At 40.2% G+C, this 21,874-nt stretch overlaps 1 protein-coding gene across 8 annotated transcripts in view; it reads right to left on the bottom strand.

The window, feature by feature from the left end:
* Nucleotides 1-5,483: 5,483 nt before the first annotated feature.
* Nucleotides 5,484-21,874, bottom strand: part of TRABD (TraB domain containing) — a 35,725-nt gene continuing 19,334 nt past the window's right edge. For all 8 annotated transcript variants that reach the window (XM_054078144.1, XM_054078194.1, XM_054078175.1 and 5 more), the window contains 5 exons: nt 18,936-19,046; nt 17,424-17,563; nt 15,000-15,172; nt 12,141-12,252; nt 5,484-10,137 (listed from right to left, as the gene is read on the bottom strand). In XM_054078144.1, the coding sequence (XP_053934119.1) occupies nt 9,936-10,137; nt 12,141-12,252; nt 15,000-15,172; nt 17,424-17,563; nt 18,936-19,046 (738 nt within the window). In that variant the 3' untranslated portion in view covers nt 5,484-9,935. The remainder of the gene's footprint in view (nt 10,138-12,140; nt 12,253-14,999; nt 15,173-17,423; nt 17,564-18,935; nt 19,047-21,874) is intronic.

The following is a 21,874-nucleotide window of genomic DNA, read 5'->3' on the forward strand; positions in this document are numbered from 1 at the left end:
TTGAATTAAATAATATCCCTATTGTACTCAAGCTCAATTGTTGCCTCTTCATACAGCTTTTTCAATTGCATTAGCTCTGTTCTCACAGGTTAGATGAAGTACAAGTAAAGTTTCACCAACTGCTCTTGCAAATGGACAACTAAATGAAACTTAAGTACTAGTTCTTCACAGTTTTTTTTGGACCAAAAGAGGATATTGTCGCACATCAGTGGAGCAAGTCAGTGTGGGAATGCCAGTGGTATTTGGTAACAGTGCAGTCTGTGTATGTGTTGCCTTGCCTGTAATGGGATAGTGGGAGGGTAACAAGACCTTTATGACTCCAGAAGATAAAAAATGTGACATTACATCTGTTGGTGATATGCAGTCATTTGCCTGTTCTCAAAAGCAGGGTTTTGTGACAGACTGAAGGACTAATGACGTCCATCTGTGAGCTGAGAGGTCTCACTGGAAGGTGGTGTTCAGACAACTGACGGTATACAGAAGGGAGCCAAAAAACCAGAGAGCAGACAACAAATTGCAAGCCTGAGGACCATCTTGGCGAGTAAGGAACTGTCAGAACTGGAGACTGAAATTGTGAACTGTACATTGTTGATATGATATACCCATGGACTGGTTTCCAAAAGCTACTGCTGTTCAACACTTGGTAATAGTTATGGTAGAAATCATGTTATTTTTTATTCTTGCACATATGCTTTGCTTGTTTCGAAAGGAAAGAGTGTGCTCACATGCCTAGTTGAACATCTTGATGTACGTTGCCAGCCTAACAGTTGTGGTGGCTTCCAGCTGGAAGGGATTGAGCTTACAAGCACCCAGAGTGGCCTGAATGTCCTTGGAAGAGGTCAGGCAGACCAGGGGGTGGCTCGTGAGCAAGAGGTCCTGCTGGAGCATGCAGCCCTCGGAGGATGAGGCCCCAGCAGTGCTGGCAGAAGGATGACAAACAAGTGCCTCTGCTGCTGCTCTCTGGTATGTAAACTGCAAGATAAGGTCCTGCAAGCACTTTGTCAGCGTGCATGGGAATCAAGGCTAACATGGAATAGTTGTGTCTGGTAATTGCAGGAGGTTAGCTAAACTGAAGAGGAAAACCATGGAGGAGTTGTGGGGAGCCAGGCTGCTTATCCTTGCCAGTAACACTGCATAAGGTTGTGACTGCCTGTGTAATGTCATCAGAAGTACCACAGTTGGGTATGGCCATAGCAAGGACCAATGGAGAGGAAGTAATCAGGAGCAGATTGTTTATTTGGGAGGGATTTGAGTGGTTGTGATGATTAAGGGCAAGGGCTGCTTTCATGGTGCAAACAAAATTGAGTTTGAGTGAAGAGTAAAAACTTATATACCCTTGTCTGCCCCATTAACAGCGACCTCAGTAAAATTCCACTGCTAGGGTTTCCATGACTACAGAGATAAAGAGCAATGACTAGGGCTGCAGATGTGGTCCTTATCTTCATATTTACCTTCACTGCTTCCTTGACTCACACACTTCTTTCTAGAATTCCACGGGTACTGTTAGTGATTCCAAGGTCTTTAAGCTAGCTAGCAAGCTCTGTGCTTGCTGTTGATGCCTGTACTGATTCAGGGACACAGTCTTGTCATGTCAAGTTCAAACCCATACATGCTTTCTCCCATATCTCCCCCTTTTTTGTTTACAACCATCACAGCTTTCAAAGAACTATCAATTGCTCATTGTAAAATTCGCAGAAAACACGGCAAACGTGATTATGCATAGAAATGTATTAATATGGAGTAAAGCTATTTTGACTAAAGCTTTTAGCCAGCCCATTAATCCCCAGCTATTTAATAAGTTTTCTAACTCAAAGAAACCATCATTTCTAAATTTTTTGTTCTGTCCATGAGTGTTGATATAGCCTTATGAATAGATCGAGAATGATTACTCAAATTTGTACAACACATTCCCTCAAAGTCCTTACATCCACATCCATGCGCTAGCAACAAAAAGTCAATTGCTGCACGATTCTGTAACATTGCGTGTCTTGCAGAATCGATATCGTTTGCTAGTTGTGTCAAATCTCTGATGTCGTAGTTGTCTGTTTGGGCAACCAACATCCCATTCTGTTCAGCTCAGTTAGTGCTTTTGCTGCTGCTGCATGTAGAAGAAATAGGCATGCTGCAAACATCTCTCCATGATTCCACCACTCTGTTGTTATTGCAGTTACTGGCAAAAGCATGCAAAGATCGCCTTTCTCTCTAGTGGCTCAAACCAGAATGATTAAATATCATTGCTGTATTAGGTGTAAGCGTGACTAATTGTGCTAAGGCACACAGACTTCCCTTAATGCTTGATGATAAACCTGTCCAGCTCGATCACCACATAAAAAAATACGCCTGGTGGGAGTTGTCTAGGCTTCATGTCCCCAGGGAATGTTGGTAAGATCTTATTACACCATAAACTTGCATTTTTATAAATATCATTCTCTGCGTCAACATCATTAAAAGACTGACAGTTATACTGACTCCAATCACCTGTATATGAACTACAATTGAAATTCATACAATAATCCATTTTTACCGATCCTAAAATCTCTAGTTCTTGTGACTCTGCTTTTGATTCTAGTAGCCGATACGTGTTATGCCCCATAATTTGCAAACATTTTTCTATTGTGTTGTTTCCATCAAAACTGTGGTATTCCAACCCTTAATTATACCAACCATGTCATCAAGGAGAAGTGCTACCAAACAAGTATGAAAGGGTTGTGCCGGCTGAGCCATTGACAAACAGGAAATTTGTCTGATTCAAAGTTTTTGCTAAAGACACCCAAATATTGTTACTATGGATGGGAGAAATCAAACCTTTACTTATCCCCCCAGCATATTGCTGTTCATGTTAGCATCACTGTCATCTTCGTTATGATAAATAGGAGAGGAGGTGGCAGAAAGGTGGGCCCTAGTGCTGAAGAATGGAGTATGAGGTATGAAGTCCGATGAAGATGACCAGAGGGCTCCTGCTGATTGTAGAAGTGTGGACACCTACAGCTGACCTACAGACTCAAGCCCTGGGAGGCTGGAAGATGTTGCCTCGAATAATCTGCTGGACTTGCTCCCTCAGGTCTCTGATGGGATGAAGCTGCACCAAAGGACTTGTACAGTCAACCCTCAATGACACTTGTATGAGGCTCAATAATCTTAAGACTGAGAGCTCATGACTTCAAGCTGTGCCTTACAGTTAGCATAAATATGTAACTTGATCAGTGGTATGGTACTTCGGTTATTGATTGTTTTTCTGTTGTTAGTTTCCTAGTAGCTGTTCCCCAGTCAATAAACAGTGTGCCTCAGTTATGTCTCTGGTAACTGGTCTGAAGAGGAGAGCCACACCTTGTCACAGTCACAGAGCTGTGATCCATGCTGGGGGAGTGCTGCCTGCCACAACTCTTCCTCTGAGAGGCCTGGGCATCCCAGAGAGCATATGCAAGACAGAGTCTGACTGCCACAAGCCCAAGAATGCCATTATTAATTGGCCTGCCTGTTGCACAGAGAGGCAGAAATTGCTGGTAACAGCAGTGAACTATCAAGGCTACTGCAGCTTCCCTGAACCCTCCTACTCCATCCCGTGTTAAAGAATGGCACCAAGAGCCTACCAAGGTGATTGGTGTAAATGTGGTTTTGTGTGAGAAGTCCACAGAGCCTCCAGGTGCCTTAGAAGAGCAACAGTTCACCAATACAACAATCAAAAATATCTTAAACTCTCAGAAGAATGAGAGTAAAGGTCTGCTGAGGTTGGGTCTTACACAATGGGCAAATTAAGACTACCCTTTAAATGTTACAAGTGAAGCAATCCATGCTTACTTAAATTGTTTTAAAGCCATAATCCTTACAAAAGAGTAAAATTAAGGTGTGGTGTCTCCTCGGAGCCTTCTCTTCTCCAGGCTGGACATTCTTTTCCATAAAATACCCTAGAAGCAACATAATCATGTTTTTTTGGCAGATATTTAATTTTTTAAGTGAAGGTTAATACTTTATAGCAGATTTATCGACAATCTGCCTCTCAAGCATCAATACAATCACAAGAAGTAAGAGCAATGGGTGTATACTACAAGACAGTAACTGTTCAGGACGCTCCTGTTTTGTGTCAGTTCACTTAATACCAGGTTCCACATAGGTGAGTCAAAACCAAACCTTTCAAAGGTATGCATGCTTAACAACTCTGAAGACAAGTCTCAGGGTCCAGTAGACACTTCCACTTAAAACCAAACATAGCACCTGAACCATCTGCAGTCAGTAGATGGCACTCAATTATTACTATTACATGTATTTTCCAGCTAAATCAGATGGCAAATTAGAACTGCAGCACTGTGCCTCAGCTCCAAAGAACTCAGGCTGTAAACATAAGGTAGAAGACAAGGTGGGGATGGGAGCAGGGTGTGGCATGCCGGGAGGTGGAGGGAAGATGCTTACTGGCAGGTGGTGCACGTGTCAAGCACTGAGCAAGGTCCTGCCAAGCTCTGCTGCACACCACACCAGGGACTGAACAAATATTCTTGCCTGCAGGTCCTGAATATGGCAGGGGTGACGTTCAGTTGCTGCAGAGACACAGTGCCTCAATAATTGCCACACTCTAATCAAAACGTCACTCTTAATTACTTTGCCTGGTTTGTGAATCATCTCTATAGTCAAAAGGAGGGACATTTTACCACTGAAAGAACGTCACTTAACTAGGAGGAGGCACAACTTACTGAAACTGGGACAAGATTTTTTAAACCTGATTCTTTCCACGTTCCCTCATGCATCAGTTTTGGTGCATCGGCACCAAGTATCTTGGATGTGAAATCAGTGATGTGCACCTTTTCCCCCCTCAAACACCACTAGAGCTTCCCTATACTAAATGAACCAACAGAAAAAACATCAAACAAAAAGCATTTTCCCACATGGTAGCACAGCCACCCACAGTGTGAAGCTACCCAAGGAGTCAGGACCAGCTGACAGGACCCAAGGGCAAGGTCTCACAATGGAAGAGACAATGCGTGCCCCTCAGTTGCCACATTTTCCCTGCTGGGAGTGGGAATAATTCTAGCCCCTATCTTTGCTGCTGTTGCCTCCCCAAAGTATAGAAAGCTTCATTTGCTCCCCGTTAGTAAGACTAGAGCAGATGGAAGCCAAGTGACAAGGGAGGAGATAATCAGACAGCCCCCATACCCTGGCAGCCTCTTCAGCTAGGATCTGCTGAGCAGGAGAGTTCCAGCTATTCCCAATCATCCCTCACATGCAAATGGGCACAGAAGACCCGCAGCTGTGGGGATATGTACAGTAGTTGTATTTTTTCACCTGAACGGTCAGTAGACCAGTTTCAGCTTTGTATCTTTGGAGCTACATGTGTCTTTAGGTTGAGGTTTTCCATGTGCATTTCCACAGCCAGCTGAAAGGGCTCAGCAGCGCACTGAAATCTGTCCATCAGCCAGAGATGCAAAAGTGACCCTTCTTCTGCAAATACTTCAAAATACCCAAATCTCGCAAATAAAATCAGCCTCAAACCATTCAATTCTGAAATAAAAGTTTATTTCAGTTTCAGAAACAGGAAGATGCATACATGAGTATTTTAGAGCTACACAAGTGACAGTGTGTTGCTTCTTTTCCATGTGTAGTTCCCACCACTGCCTAGCACTTTGAGATAATTTGATATATTTCTCAGTGCCTTTTAGATGTTTTACAATACACAGAGAAAAAACAGCTTCCAGGGGAAATCTAAGCAATATTAATCTGCCTCAATAATCAATTTCTTAAATTTAGTTCAGTATTCAGTATAGAAAAGACACATCATAAACACAACCTAGGGCAGCAGTATGCACCTAATACTGGTGAATGACTCTCTGAAAGCAGGCAGCTGCCTTCCACACGTGAGGGAGTGCCAACTCAGGCTGCCTGACTGAACAATGCTTGACAGCAGTGGAACAGGCTGCCCAGGGAGGTTGTGGAGTCTCCTCTGGAGATATTCAAAACCTGCCTGGACATGTTTCTGTGCAACGTGCTGTTAAGTGAACCTGCTTTAGCAGGGAAGTTGAACTAGATCATCTCTAGAGGTTGCTTCCAATCCAACCATTCTGTGATCCTGTGACAGCTCATGTGCTGTGCACCATGTCACCTAACAGTCCCACAGGCAGTATTTGACTACAGTATTTAAATTTTTTTCTTCCATCTAAATGGCTTACCCAGCACTTCTTTGCAGACACAGCTCAAGTATAACCAAAAGGAATTTTGCCTGATCAACAAAAACAGGACTGTACTTTGCTTTACACACGTACAATCAAAAAGTACGGACCACTTCTTGATAAAGTATACAATCAGAAGACTGTTCAGCTGGCACATTATCTGTATGGAATACAGCTTATCATATATACTTACTTTCAGTATGAATACAGGTATGAATATTAATAGTTTTTTTTTTAAGAAGTAAAAGTTTGTATTGATTTACCTGGTTCAATTTTAAAGATTACATTCTTTTTGCCAGTAACCTTTTCCACTGAAAGGGTCTTTAGTTCCCATGCAAAGGACAGCACTGTAACCACAAGCGACTGTGCCTGATGTTAGGCCTGTGTTTGAGCGCTTTGCTGGACTGGGACTAAGGCCATCAGCACCTTCCACAACCCTGCACTGGAGAGATGTTAAAAGAAATTAAACAAGTCGTCCACTTAGCATGCCTAACTCTGAATTCAGGTACTAACATTGAGAAGCCAATCTTCCTGCATGTTCAGTAGGGCAGGAAAACTTATCCTTTCCTCTCTCAACCAATTACACACAGTAGGTAGAGAAACTAGCTTCCTTACTTTAGCACTACACTCAGACGCCCCTCAGTGGGAGGTATTTACTCCAACTGACCTTCTTGTTCAGAGAAATGTACAAGATGGTGAAATTATCATGTACTAGATCTAGCTAACCAGTGTTTGTTCTCAATAAAAATACTGGTTAATAAGGAAAATAAATGCCTTCAACAGAAATGGTGGTTAAAATATTTTATTTTTATATCATAGAACATACTGCTGATTCCTTTAAATCACTTCAGAGTAAAGGCACACATTTTTAAAAATACTTCAAATTTACATCACATGTACAAATGCATAAAACAGATGTACATGTCACCAAAAAAATACAATATGGCTTCATAAGGTAGAGGTGGGGCTGGGACAATTCAACACACTTAAATTTTACAGGATGCTGTTAACACTGAAAGGACTGACTAGAATGGAAAAGAATGGGCCTAAAACACTGGCTATGTTACATGAACAGTACAACACATTGAATATACAACATTGAGCATTTGTGTAGGAATTCCTAGGATTGCTAGTTCTGCAAAATCATCAGGCTTTCCAGTGCCACTGAGTAAACAGCACATGCCTACTACGGTCTGCCAGTTTGCAACAGTGGGAAGATAAATTACAAATTCTCCATCCACAAACAGGCTCCTTGAGGAATCTGCTGATATGCTTTGTAAAAACAATAACTGGATAATGAGCGGACAACTTACATGGTAATCATTTCTGGCAAAAAAAAGCAGAAAACATTAAGTCTGCAATAATGCTCCATGACAATAATTTAGCATTAGTCCCACCCAAGTTTAAGGCTCATATCTAGAATTTTCCTTAGATTTGTTTTTCTTTGTGTAAAATTACCTGAGCACAGATATCAAAGATCTACAGAGCTTTTAAAATATCTGGAGATACCTTAAAAATCTGTAGATAACTTAAAGCAAAACATCAATATATTGAATTCTACCAGCTAAAAATTCTCAAAAAAACCCCCAACCAACAAAACAGTATTTTGTTATGTCAGTAAAGCCAGAAGAATGAGCTTAACATTTCATCTTTAAAAAATGTACATAAAATGTAATAGAATTATTCAAACAGGACTGCTTAAATATAAACAATACACTACACCTTTAAAAAAAAATCAGAAATCAAAACTCAGCCAATCACTTCAGTCTTCTATAAATTGTTTACAAATGCTGCTTTTCCTCTTTCTAGAGATGCCTAGTTGTTTCTTAAGCACTGAGAGATGGAAAATAAAAGGACCTGCCTCCACTTTATTCCGTATTATTGTGTCCAAGAAGTGTGAATTGCTGCCACTCTCATTTGCTAAGGTTTATTCCCTGCACAGCTCTATGGCCTGGATCCAGAAGAACACCCAGCATCATCCTTAAGAGCTGCAGGATTGGGTTAGATTTAATCAGTTTAAAGATAACTACACATTTAAATGATTTGTGCACTGAGACTCTGAAAATTTTCAAAGTGCAAGGCATACACGCACCAGGTTGCGTGGACAGACCAGCTCCCAAAGTCAATGCCACCAGAGAGGAGCATTAGACCCTTAATTTGATTTAAAAAGCTTGACAAAGACAACACTGCACAGAAGACACACGTACATACTTTCAGCAAACAATAGACTGTATGGGAGGACTTCCAACACAAGGCTTTGGAAATACAAACCTACTAGAAGTGGTTTCTTGGTTTTATTGAACCAACCAAAACCAACAAAACCACAAAACACATCACCATTTCCTCATCCTGCCTCACACACTGGTTCCTATCTTTCATTGCCAGAAGAAATTAATACAGACAAAAACTTCAGTTAAAGCAATGAGCAACTGTATGTGAGCCTGAGGAGCAAATGGGCCTCTTCCATCCAAATGCATCAGGTTAAAACTTTGATATGACAATTACAGGTATTTGTATTGTTGAACTGGGACTAGCTGATTGCAGAGGGTGCTTTACAATCATTGACAATCCTGTATAAAGGGTAAAACGTAAAAACTCCTATGAAATATGAACCCAAGATTAAAAAAAAACCAAAAAAACCCCAAACCAGATGGATGACTGTCCTGCATAATTAAGAAAGAAAATCACAGCAGTCTGAAGTACACATAACTCTATGTATAAATAGCAGGTAATCCAAATAAAATGCTACTGCTAGTTTGAAAAACTAAATTGAATGCTGCTTTTCTATTAAATAGATTAAAATAGTCATCCATGGAGAAACCATATTGATAAATAAAATATTTTCATGTATCAAAAAATGAGGGGCAGGTACTATCAATTCCAGACTTCTTGTTTCAGTAATGAAAGGCCCAAGAAACAAAAGTAAATGAAAAAGCAGTTCTAGTTTCTTAAATTTACAATACTGAATCCAGCAGGACTTGGCTACATAATACAGTTTAAATAAGCTAATCTAAAGGAACACAGTGTCCTGTAAACATCTGACACAAACCTCATAGCATACTGATGGTGTGTCTATACCTTCTCTATGCAGGAGAAAGATGATTCAAGTGGTGGTGGAAACAAGGGATGCAATCTAAAGGCAACGTTCCTGTTCTTCAGTAAGGCTTGTAAAAAATTTTGAGCAGTGTACGTACGACAGCCTGTACAATTCTGAAATTTTTGGAAAGCTCTTAAGTTTAAAAAAAGCCTAAATGTTTTAAGTATAAAACACACATTGAGAAGATGTCCTTCTAAAATATGTGTAAAAGTGTCTGGCACCAGAAATGACCGCTAGGCATTATTATACCTAAGCTGAAAAAAGCAAAGAATCACTCAAGACAAGTGTCCCTGAACTTCAGAGCAGATGCAGCCAATGGGGTTACTTGTGTTGTTCTGTTCCTCTGGAAAAGAAGTCACAAACAGATACTCTTTAAGCTGTCTGTACTACATCATCAGTAATATATATATTATATATACAGTATGTATATATATATATATAATATATTTGCGTACATATTTCTTTCAACTCAATTTGGAATCGTGGTTTCATGCAATGCACTTAACCAGAAATCAAACCTATTCATTAGGTCACAGCTGGTGTAACTTTAGTACCAAATCTTTTATTATACAGCGATTCAGTGTTGCTCAGCATCAATGATCTCTGACTAGAATCCTCATCTCACTCTTCTTTCAGTCCAGCTCACATTTGTTGCCTCTATCAGCCTTTTTCGGCCAACTTCTTCACACAGCGACTCCACTCGGTGTCCAATGCGAAGACCTTATTTCTGTCAGCTTCTGAAGATAGCTCTGTGCTGCAGGCATTGCGAGAATGAACTGAACTGTCCTTTGACCTATTCGGTAGCAGCCATATCCCATCAGTCCAAAAATAGTTGCTTTTATGACAAATTTGAAAATCTTACTTGAAGCTGATGGAGGAGGCACACTGAAGCAAAAGATAAAACAATGTTAACACCTGCACAGCTGCAAAGAACAGGAATTTTTCAATCGAAGCAAGGATCTTTTCTCCCTTTCCCCTTAGAGCATAGTACACTTTCAGGTGACAAGTGTCACGAACAATGTATTCTTTCACATTCGAGGCCTGGCTTTGAGATCTTCCCAGAGCCACTTGTAAGTCTCTAAACTGGCCACGGGGAACCAGGACAGAGAACAACAGGCACACCAGGTCTACCCCTGCCTTCAAGTAGCCTTTATTATCTTGGTGTACAAAGCAAGTAGGTAATATTACCTTGAAAATAAATCTGGCTTTGAAAGTACAGCCACATGCGCATGTAGCCCTGCACCTTCACGAGCAGGCTCTGCAGTAGCTTAGCTGGCCCGGCACCCACAGCATGCCTGCACTGTGGCTCAGATAATCCTCTCACAGGCGACAGAGGGCTGTGCATGCCATTTCAAAAGAAGCCACAAGGTCTCATTTATTTATATCTAGAAAATATTTCTAATATATTCAGAAGCAATCAGTTACAGTAGTGCAAAAACATTATGGGCCCACTCAAACCAGGTTAGACGTGCTGAGATTACGCTACGACTAGATGGAGTTCACATCCACATGCTCAAACTAGGGCAAAGTTACTACTGGTGAGATTTTGCACACGAAGGGAATATATACAAGTTTTAAAAAAGCATACACATTGAACAAAGGATGGGGTAAAGGCATCCCTCTACACCTTACATGCTTCTCTGTCCATTCTTCTTTAATTTCAGTCAAAAATCAATTTGTAACAATCTGAAGCAAATCGTAAGGTCTGCTCAGTTGGGTTCAATAAATTAACTTAAGATCTGGAAGCCTGAGAAATGGATATGTTTTTATCCAGACAATTTTCAAGATCACTTTGCAACTTGTAAAACATAACTAAATACCTCTAAAAGTCTTCAAAACTTTTCACTTTAGAAGGATGACAACCACTAACACACAAAATACCCCTGTAACTCTGCTCTGCAACTGCAGTGCAACAGCATGAGGGGCAAAAAAGTTTAATAAGGAATAATAAATATAGTAATCTTATGAATGACATTTGCTTCATTATTATTATGGAAAGTCAAGTTAATGCAATATTCATGTCTTATGAAAGATACCAGTAGCCCTTCCACTTATTTATACCACTGGCACAGAAAACACAATTCTGAAGAGATGGGTGAAGTCTGTCCATACACACAGTAAATCGATGTGATAAGACAAAGGCTCAATATTTGAAAGGCTCTATTATCCTAAACCACTACACACCAGTACTACTACAGATCATGCTATAATCCCTTCTACATATCTGATATCCTGACCCTTGTGGCTCTATAGGATACACATAGTCTGAACATTTCGGTTCTTCAATTCCTTCTTTTACAAAGCACATACATCTATTTTAACAGGTACTTTGGAGCAAGAGTTCACCAGACACATGGCTGAAGTCTGCCCATATTTAGATATACAGATTAAAACATGTTATCAGTTATATATACAGTTAAAAATGGGCTTTAACAACTGCAATAGCAAGCTTGCCAGAGTGAGCAGTGCCCTGACACAACAAAAGCTTTGAATCCAACAGTTTATATTTATTTAAGCTAGACTGGAAGTCTGGCTTTGTTTTTACCTCCTCTTACAGCCCTCATTTGAATTCTTATTTTAAAAGCCTGAAGTGTGGATCAATACATTTTCTTCTAGACAAGGGCATCTTCTAATCTCTACTCCCTTTGATATCCAACTTTTTTTTTTTTTCTTTGATATTTTCTTTTCCTTTGCTGTACACACAATCTGCAAGCACTGCACAGCAAGTCAGTGAGCTGACAAGACAGGGATGACAGTGGTGATGTTTCATCAAGCTGGGACAACCAACCAACAAAACATCCAAACAAACCAAGTGTTGCTGTCTTTTAGCAAGAGACGCTAACAACACCTAGGAGTTACACCAATATGTAGGAAAGGATGACTTTTACCTCATTATTTCCTGGATGTTTAAGTCAGAATTCCAGTTCTTTTCAATTCCAGGTACATGACCCATCCCAACAACACCAACTACAACAGCTGGGGTATATTTTCTAGGTTCAGCTGAGAAAGAGATTGAGAGAAATGAGCACATCAGTAAAAGAACTAATTTCAAGCTATAAATAAATTGGTAAAGCGTGAGATTGCAAAAAAGCATTTTCCAAGAGGCAGGGACTCTTACTACCAGATATTAGAGTGTTACATACTAAAAGTTAACACTTGCCTCACCTACTACCTCTTATGTTGAAATTCTGAAAAAAAAAAAAAAAAAAATCGGCACGGTTACTGTATTTCTCAGGAAATATTTGTCTCCTGAATGTAAATGGAATGTAAATGTATAGGGACAGGGCTCACACTTCAGCCTCAGGGTGAGGCGTGCAGCAGATGCAAGCTAAATTAATTTCTTTCCTTCCCATATATATGTCACGTTTCTCTATTGCTAATCGGGAACAGCCCTGGCTTTTGCTGTCTTCTGAAACAGAGAACTACTTCTACCATTTTGGACAGTGGAAGCTAGCACATATCCAAATTGTGACAAGATCTGGGCTACCAAGTGGAACAAACAATCAAAAGACAGCACTTCAGACCATGCCTACCGCAGTTAAGGGTACTGTTACAGAATGGGCCTCAGTAAGTAACAGCAAAACCCGTACCATTCATGTGCTGCAGCGAGCCAGACACCATCAGACCACTGCAATACATGCTAGCTCTCACCCTCACCTCTCATCTACCATCAAAGTTCGATAACACCTAGTGCAAGTTAAAACGCTGTTCCTGAAACCTTTGAGATTACCTCTCTTCCTCAATTTAAAAATGGCACCAAGCCATAAAAAAAATAACTCACAGAAAACTTTCTAAGTCATTGTAATCAGGCTCCTTTCCTATGGGGAAAATGATACATAAATATAACACATAAATATAAAATGTGAGTAAGTTCCACTTTCTTCCTTTAAATATCCACCCTTGGATTTTCCCACTAGTAAGTAAATAAACAGGAAAAGCAGCATCCCCAAAATGAAAGAAAACAGGATTGAAAACACTAGAATTATTATATACATTTTTGAAATTGTTTCTTTGGACATGTCTTTTCTCAGTATGTTCTAGGGTTGCTCTAAACAACAGCAGAGGCAAAACACAGCACCCCAGCAGAAAAGGCTGTCCACAGCACATCTCAACTGCTCATCTCCATCCATATGATCCTGTCTGCTTCTGGGCAGGATTCAAAGATGACACCAGTAATGTTTAAAGCCCTGCCTGAAACTTAGCCCTGGAAGAAACTTGCTATTCCTCTTCCAGAATATTTTGTGGGGAGTAAAGACTCCTAAACGTGAAAGTTTTATTTGCAAGCTCTTTGAAAGAGCCTCATCCAGGCAAGTAGTCAGATGAAGGCCAGGAACAAATCAGACCTAGTTTAGGATTATCTTGGACCCAAAGTGTATCAGAGTCCTGCAAATAGTGTCCAGGATTTTCCCCTTACTACAACCCTACAATATTAAATTATTTAGACAGTGGTGATGATGCTCTATTTCTGCTCACTTGAATTGTGGGGTTTTGTATTTTACTATGATCTTAAGGTTACAGCTTGCCTTTTTGGTTTTGTTTTTTTTGCCTCTAGTGAACATGAATGCATAGAATAGATTGTATGTATATAATATAAATGCATAGGTTCTAAACATATCTGTCCCTGGTGTTGTTTTGTTAGCTAAGATACTGAAACATATGACTATCAGTCTAGTAGTCCCTCACATTCTGATTTGAGGGTCTTATCTTCTATTTTAAGGCCTTCACTATGCATATAAACCCCTTCCAGTTTTGTAGGCATTCTCTAAGCTGGAGATCCAGTGACTGAGCTTTTAAGAAGGTAGATTTAATAGGAGGAGGGAGGAAGGCAGAGCAGGAGAACTACTAAATAATTCCTCTTGTGACTCATGATCCAGCCAAAACCAACATAAATTTTCAGCCTGCTCTTTGGACCAAGGAACTGAATGCATCTGTGCCTCCTTCAGCCTTACTGACTGAGCTAACAGGAAATACGATGTGTTTGGACACTTTATGAAGGCAGCATTGAGGTAGTATTAGGCGAGGGAGATGCAAGAACACAAGCGCAATCCTCTTGCTCTTTCTTCCCATCACAAGACAGTGCCAGATGTCTGCACTGAAGTGATTACAAACAGCATCTTCTTAAGGCAGTAAAAAAGTAGTAAGCCATACTTCAGTACGCTGATATATAGGAAGGGCATGCAGATCACAGATGGCAGCAAAATACTTCCAAAAGCTAGAGAACGCAATTATTCTACATGCCTATACCTTGCTGAAACATGCAGAGTCACACATTTCATCATCACTGCCACATCATCAGGGCTCCTACCAGTCCAATTTGTAATAAGCAAAGTATGAATAACACTGAAATTAGAGGTAATTAATTTAGCAAGGAATTGGCCCCAAGCAGCTAGTGATGACAATGAATTTGGTGAGGTAACAGGGTGTGAGATAGACAAAATAGGCCTAGACTGTCCCATGGTATGCTGTGATACCAGATGCCCGGCTTTTAAAAAAGTTGTCAGGATACTAAATATTTTCCAGTTTTAAATAGCACAATGAGAAAGGAATCCTAATTTGGAGTCTACTGCTCTAGGTGGTTGCAACAGAAGTGTTATATTTCTTCTTAATTTTCTGAGTGCTGTAATCTTATGTGACATGTGGCTGACACACACTAACAGAACATCCCAGATCTCCTGAGAAGAGCAGAACTTTGGACTGGTACACAAAGAACAACTTGCTGGTTAAGATATCTGCTTTAAAACAATTACTTTCTGAAGCTCGAGGTAGTTCTATCTGCTTTGCTGCTTGCTTCAGCATGTAGGTCAAGTATATATCTCGTTCCGAGACAATCGTTCGATGAAGATCAGGGAATTCTCCAATCATTTCTGCCATCATCTGCTCCAGTAAATCCTTCTGTTTGCATTTCTCCACATCATCTTTACTGAAAGAAAGGTTAAGTTTTCTCAGTATCTGTTATGCTTTTAAAGTCCAGTAAAGACAAACCAAGGAATAAAAACAATTGAGTATTATACAGATTATTCACCTAAACCCATGCTCTACTGTTCTCCTCCCCCAGTTCTCTCTCAAAGTAAACCAATCTTTGTAAACCTGTAAAACAGGATACCTAAACAATGCTTCCACAGTGAGGGAAAGGGAAAGAAGAGAGGTCAATTGCCTTCAGGCAGTTCTACTGGATTTTCACCCTTCCTAGTTTGAAAACTGACAATTCAGCTGAGGAGAAGCACTAAAGCTTCAAAGGAAAGAGTTATCACAGTGCCCCACTTTCAGTGTATATTAATAAGCTTAGAAGCGACAACACAGAGCACTTCTGAGGAAGCAGATCTGATCACTGAACACACAGAGGTTCTATTTAAGGAACTAAAAAAGCGCACCATAAGGCACACTCTGAGGGGACAGAAAGAGTTCTGCAGGTTCCTAGTGTCAATCACAGGTTTTCAGCAGGGAAGTCAGAGTTTTAAATCAATTCCCAGAATAGAAGAATAGGAAATGGATAGAAATAAACAAATATAAACTACATGAGTAAATGTAATGAGCTTTTACATTTTTTTATAGCTGCTGTTAACCTTCTGTCTGCACCCACAGCTGTAGTACAGTCACAGTTTGTGGCAACAGAATCAATTGGCTTTGCATCACTGTTTACTGAAGAATGATGCCAAACATGCTTTCTTTAGTTTCCAACATCAAAACCCCTACAAATACCAACAGGGCAACCAAAAGGACAAATGCATTACTAGCTTTCAACAGATCATAGAAATGCCATCAGACTAATAAAAAAATTGATGTTGAATTATTACTCCATTTTTCATAGAATCTCATGTTCAAGGCTGAGTGCACAATAACCCCCTTCTAACAATTGCCCTATTATTAAACACTTTCCTTTTCAACCCCTACTCACTTTATTTTTAAAAATCAACATAGTGGATCATTCAGTTGTAGAACAACTGAGATGTTACATCCAACCTTCAGTGGCAAGCTAATGTGCATATACTATCTCAATTATCTTAATATCGCAGTTGAAAGCCAAAGCCTTCTTAGGATGGATAAAACAATGGGAGAAGCTGCAGAGAAACACATCCTCCAAGGCCCTCAAGAGTATGCAAACAGTTTTGTACTGGCAACAGACTAGTAAGAAAACTTTGCACGTGAACTGAAGTTAATGGAATGTAAAAGGGTAAAACTAATTTTACAGATTAAAGTAACCACAAGTATTTACAGGAAACAACAATTAAGTAATCGCTACAACTGCAAAATGGAAAGGTTTGGTTGACTTGACTACAGTTTGAGTCCTGGCCCAATTTTAAAAGCCAGGATTAAAAAAATGCCATACATCACTTCATAAACTCTGCAGAGCTTTGGACACTGGGTATGAGAGGGGCACTGAGACTTAGGGACCACAAGAACAGGAAACCCCTTTCTGGGAAGCCTCCCACTGCTGCAAACCTGGTTGATGCTCACTGACCTTAGAAGGGCAGCTGCGCATATGTTCTCACCCAGTTCAATCAAGTTATCACACAGATGCTTGTGAAAAGAGAAAGCAAATTTGGCACAGGGATGTCTCTGAAGGACGGGGAACTCAAAGTCAGCAAGAGAATAGCTGTCTGAGGAGCATTACCACAGGGCAAAAGTTCCTAACAATGTCCCTTTATAAAGGCAACTGTGATGAAGAGTCGTGTTGCCCACAGACTAAAAGATTTTCACTTGTTCATAAAATCAGCTCAGACAGCAGATTCAGTTCTAAAGCTGCCCTGATCCAGTTGTAACAGCACAGCAGGCCCAAGTCCTCTGGAAGTCTTAACGAAGTACAAATTAGCATGTTGAGGCCCTATTTTCTTCTATTTAGCATATCCACACACAGCATTAGGAAAGATTTTATTTTCAACATTAAAAATACTTTTTTTCCTTAACTACACTAGGAATTCCCTAGGATCAAATCCTTAACTTCACCTGGAAGTAACGTATTGAAAGACAAAAAGAGCTGGAACAAGATCAGAAAGCCAGCTTTCTTTTAAAAAATATGGATTATTGCAGAATAGTTTGTATGTTTATCCTTCTCACTAACTTCAAGTTTTTCCTACATCAGGCTGGGTAGTGAGGACTTCCAGCTTGTAGTGAAGTCACACTGAAGAATTGAACAATTAATCTCGATAAACATATGGGATGCTTATTCATACCTGATTGGGTCAGATAAGAAGCAGAGGCCCCAGGCAAGCTTGACTTTTTGCCAGAAAGAAAGCGCAGCAATTGCTCTCTTAAACGTAACAGGGATGGGTCGGTCTCCAAGATGGAATTTACAGAAAGGTACTTTACTGGCCTGAAAAAGAAGATACAAATCACTAGCTCACATTTCATACTGCAGCACAGTACATCCTTATTAAGAGAGCATTTGTTTTATTGTCTTATACAAGGTATCTTAAAGAGCAAGCAAAGTCCTACTTCAACATCAAAAAACATTTTGGCCTTGCAGTAAATTCAACTTCCAAAATATTACTTCATAAAGGAATACATTAAGTTGTAACGCCAATCTCTTTAAGTTACTTTTACCTAAGCAGAAAGCTCCTGCTTATGACTACTTAAGGCGAACAGATGGGGCTCTATACCTATCTGGGTCTCACTGAAGTCTAAGGCGAAACAACCATAGGCATTTTGCTTTTACCTAGGATTTGTCAGGATTACTAACCTATCAGTTTGCCGTGGTAAAATATATTCCAAGATGGAGCTTTTGAAACAAGAACTGATGCCAAATACCACACAAGAAGGCAAGGTGAGACTTTGCTCTAGCAAATTTCAGCACAGTGCAGAATTTCTAAACCATTCTTTCATATGCATATCTGTTTAAAAATTTCAGACAGCTACTTTAGAACAGGACAGATGCAAAATATGTTTTTTTTCTTTCCCACTTAAAATGGTAAATAATTAATGTTTCACTCTGGTCTAGAAGGCACAGGAAAATAAGCCTTGAAACAGTTTTGCTTTCATTTAGGATAAATACACCAAATTATTCCAAATTTTTTACAGCTAGGTCATCTCAGATTTCCTTACTAGTAGCTAATCTACACAAAAATAGCAACATACATTCTGCAAGGTGGATACATACAGTAAAAATAATGTCTCAGTATTTCCAGAGATTAAAATAGTAGCTGTAATGCACGGTAGAAGTCCAGCTACTATTTACTTCCCAGCATCACAGCTGGCAGTAGTACAAAACGGAATGTCAAAAGACCAGATATGACTAACAGACCAGTCAGATATTTCACTTCCCCAAACAATCTTTCTAGATGAAGGTGTTAGATCTTACTAGTGCTGTAGCATTGGTTTTCACAGCCTGAAACCCTGACACCACCAACAGTGGGACCAGTATCCGTACCCAGAACTTAAAAGTGACTATTTAATAGGAGCAAAATAAATAACTAACTATTGAAATGAAAACAAATGCCATCAGAAATACTGTCAGGAAAACCCCTTATTATGTGAAGCCTTTTTGGCATCACTTTGATGCCGCTTAGCGCTACAAACCTCTGTACTTTCCAGTAGACTTTGAAGCCAAAGGCAATTCTTACTGCTTCACAGGCTTCAGCATAAGTATGTGCTTTTTACTGGTTACTAACAAATGGTTTAATTTAGTTTGACTCTAGAAGCAAAAGGCCAGTAAATTTGACCTCAGAAGAACCATTTCAAGTTCACACCTCTTTGAAAGCTTCTCTGAATTCCCCTCCTGGGGCCATTCCCAGCTGTTCTGTGATGTGAGCAGAAACCTTCAGAAGCAGCATTTGCATCAATCCAGACATGACTCCATTCTGGTGGAAGAGGGAGGGGGAGGGGGGGAAAAAAAAAATTAACAAGCTGCGTGGATTTCTCAGAATAAGGCACCATTCAGAGTCATGAATTATCTTAATGAAGCAGCAGCACTGAGGCAAATCTACTGATCAATACAGCTCTCTTATTTCAGTTTGTCCCAGTTGTGAAGTATCATTTCACCTCAGTGTGCGGCCAACATTTTCTCCCTTTCAATAAAAATGTATGGCAGGGTTAAGAAAAGAAAGGAGGGCAGCCAGACTTACTTTAGTCTATATTTACTCAACCTGCCTGAAGAAAGTGGGTGAATAACTGAATGGTAAAACAACTCATACTGTGCATTTAATTTTTCTTGATCTATCTGGTTACAAAAAAGGGACCACAAGACTATATTCCATTGAATGTACAGTGAACACCATGTTACAGAGATACCGAAAGGGAAAAGGGCAACAATCCTGAAAAACACTGGGCTGAGGACTGCTTAGGTTAACATTGAAACCAAAACACAGAATCCAGAAGACTCTTTAAAAAGAAAAAAAATCTCCCAAATATAATTATGTAAAGTTTCTCTTCCTTATTCTTTCACAAAAAAGAAAGAAAAAACCATCTCAAACAAACTCATCCAGAGCTGTTGCTTCTGTCCAGCTCAGGCTGTCCTCAACCAGATATTCTTACAACTAAGACTCGGTGGCTGAGTGTTACCCTTTCCTTTTTGTGTTGGGGTGTTCCTCCTTCCCTCACCAAAGGTTAATTTCCTGCTCAACCACCAGCTACACACAACTGAAGAAGAGGATACATGGGATAGCTCCAGTTAATATAACTGCCTGAAGTTGCCAGAGGAAGGTCCTGGTCTCCATTCCTTTCTCCTAGGGCCATGCTCAGACATCCCACCGTGTGCCAGATCTGATGGTTGTGTGACCTCTCCAAAAGCTGTAGGGAGTTTCTGCAGTTAAGCAGACTTGAGAATCACCGAGGACAAGAACTGGCAAAGGAGAGGGGCTGTTTTCAAAGTCAACTGAATATCTGCTTTACCATGGTACAAACTAGCAAGCATGGCAGAAATACAGGGTGCTGGCCTTCCAGGAAGAGAAGAAAGAGGGCAGTGAGAAAAAGGATTTTCAGTGAGATCCAGTTCAAAAGCCTAGGGGACAAAGGTTTCCAAAAGTTCAGGAAAAGATACCCATAAATAAAACAAAACTAAGATAATGCAGCCTGAGGTTATTTGCTGGCTGCTGTCCCCTTCAGGGCTGATGTATTTGAAGTTGCATTTTTACACATGACAGAAAGATTCATCCTGGTGGCTAACAGAGGGATACATCTTTGAAGTGTGTCTGAGACATTTGTGCTTTTAACCTGCATGAAGCCCAGTGCCTGTCGTATTTGCTCAGCATCAGGGAGATAAAAGGTGACAAGCAGCCGCATGTAGCGGCAACCAGCAACAACAAGCCAGCCTGAAAGTGCTGTGGGATAAAGAACACCATGTACAAAAAAAAAAACAGTGAAGCAAAACACTAAGAGATTATTATCAATACTGGATTATTCAGTGTCAGATAAAGGAAAGCTGATCACAACAGAACTAAGTGGCTGGCAATAATTTCACAGGTTGGATGCAACAGCCATAAACACAAAGCAAATGCACAAGTAGAAAGAAACTTAAATGTATGGGCAGAGGGAAGCAGAGCTATTAGCACACAGGAAAGAGAACGAAAACTACCAATTTTCAGTCCAGTGTTTAATAGCAGTGAGTGAGAGGTATGACTAGGAAAAGAAAAAAATAGAAATCTCAATGTGCTGCTGTTTAACCTTCAGTGGACTCTTGTCTTGAAGACACTTGAGCTAGAAAATGTGCAAAGAAATACTAAACAATGAGAAGTGATTAAGTGCATTAAATACTCATGATGACCGATGAAAGAATGACCAAGGAAGATATGCTTTATCGGGACAGAAACATTTATGAGAACATAGCCTAAGAAGGGAGCCTTGGGGCTACTCTTCAGCTGCGTAACAAGTCACAGATTCAGAACTAGCTGCAGAACTGTGGACAGAACTAAACAGTTTGTGGTTTAATCGTCTGAATTTCTCCTTTAAAAAAAACCCTAATTCCCATGGATGCAGCCCTCTGCAAATACAGCCTTGCAGCTTGGAGCCTGTAGCTGGTTTTCCTACTGCTGCAAGTGCACTGAAAGTTAGACTTTAGTACAAAAGTGAAGGTAACAAGTGGCAGCAGCCTGCTCCTGTCCATAGGGATGCACATACCATCTACCAATTCACATTATAGCCATTTTATTTAAAAGGACAATCTTGTAGGTTACCTAAATATGAAGGGCTGTATTATGTGGTACAAAACAAAAACTTTTTCACTGGCCTTACCAAAAACACAACAGTATATTCCTGCACAGGTAACTTCAGTCTAAAGGAGTAGGTTTGAAAAAGTGAGATTGAGCTAAGGTTTTGCTTCCCAGCTGATCACTCTCTTATGCCCCAGAAAAAGGTTTCTCAGCTCTTCTTCTGTGTCACGACCGGCCATCACAGAGCCACGTAGGGACAGGATGCAGCTAAAAAGCAAGCCCTGTTCAGACTGCTTTGTGGTCATGGCACGGACACAGAAGGGACAGTGAGTGGAACTAGGAATCCAGAAGAGAAAAAAAGACAAAACCTGTCTTATCAGTTTGGTTTAAGCCAACTGTGCATCTCCAGGTCATCTGCATTTGAGCCAGATACCCATCCGCACTGTTGCTTTGCCTGATGGAAAGCAAAGAGGCAGATCTCCACAAACAGTTGTGAGGATTTTGAAATTCAAGGAGGGCCTGAGGAAGGCTGTTTTTAACCT

The sequence above is a fragment of the Cuculus canorus genome, chromosome 1 (genome assembly GCF_017976375.1).
Source record: "Cuculus canorus isolate bCucCan1 chromosome 1, bCucCan1.pri, whole genome shotgun sequence".
In the NCBI taxonomy this organism is placed as follows: domain Eukaryota; kingdom Metazoa; phylum Chordata; class Aves; order Cuculiformes; family Cuculidae; genus Cuculus; species Cuculus canorus.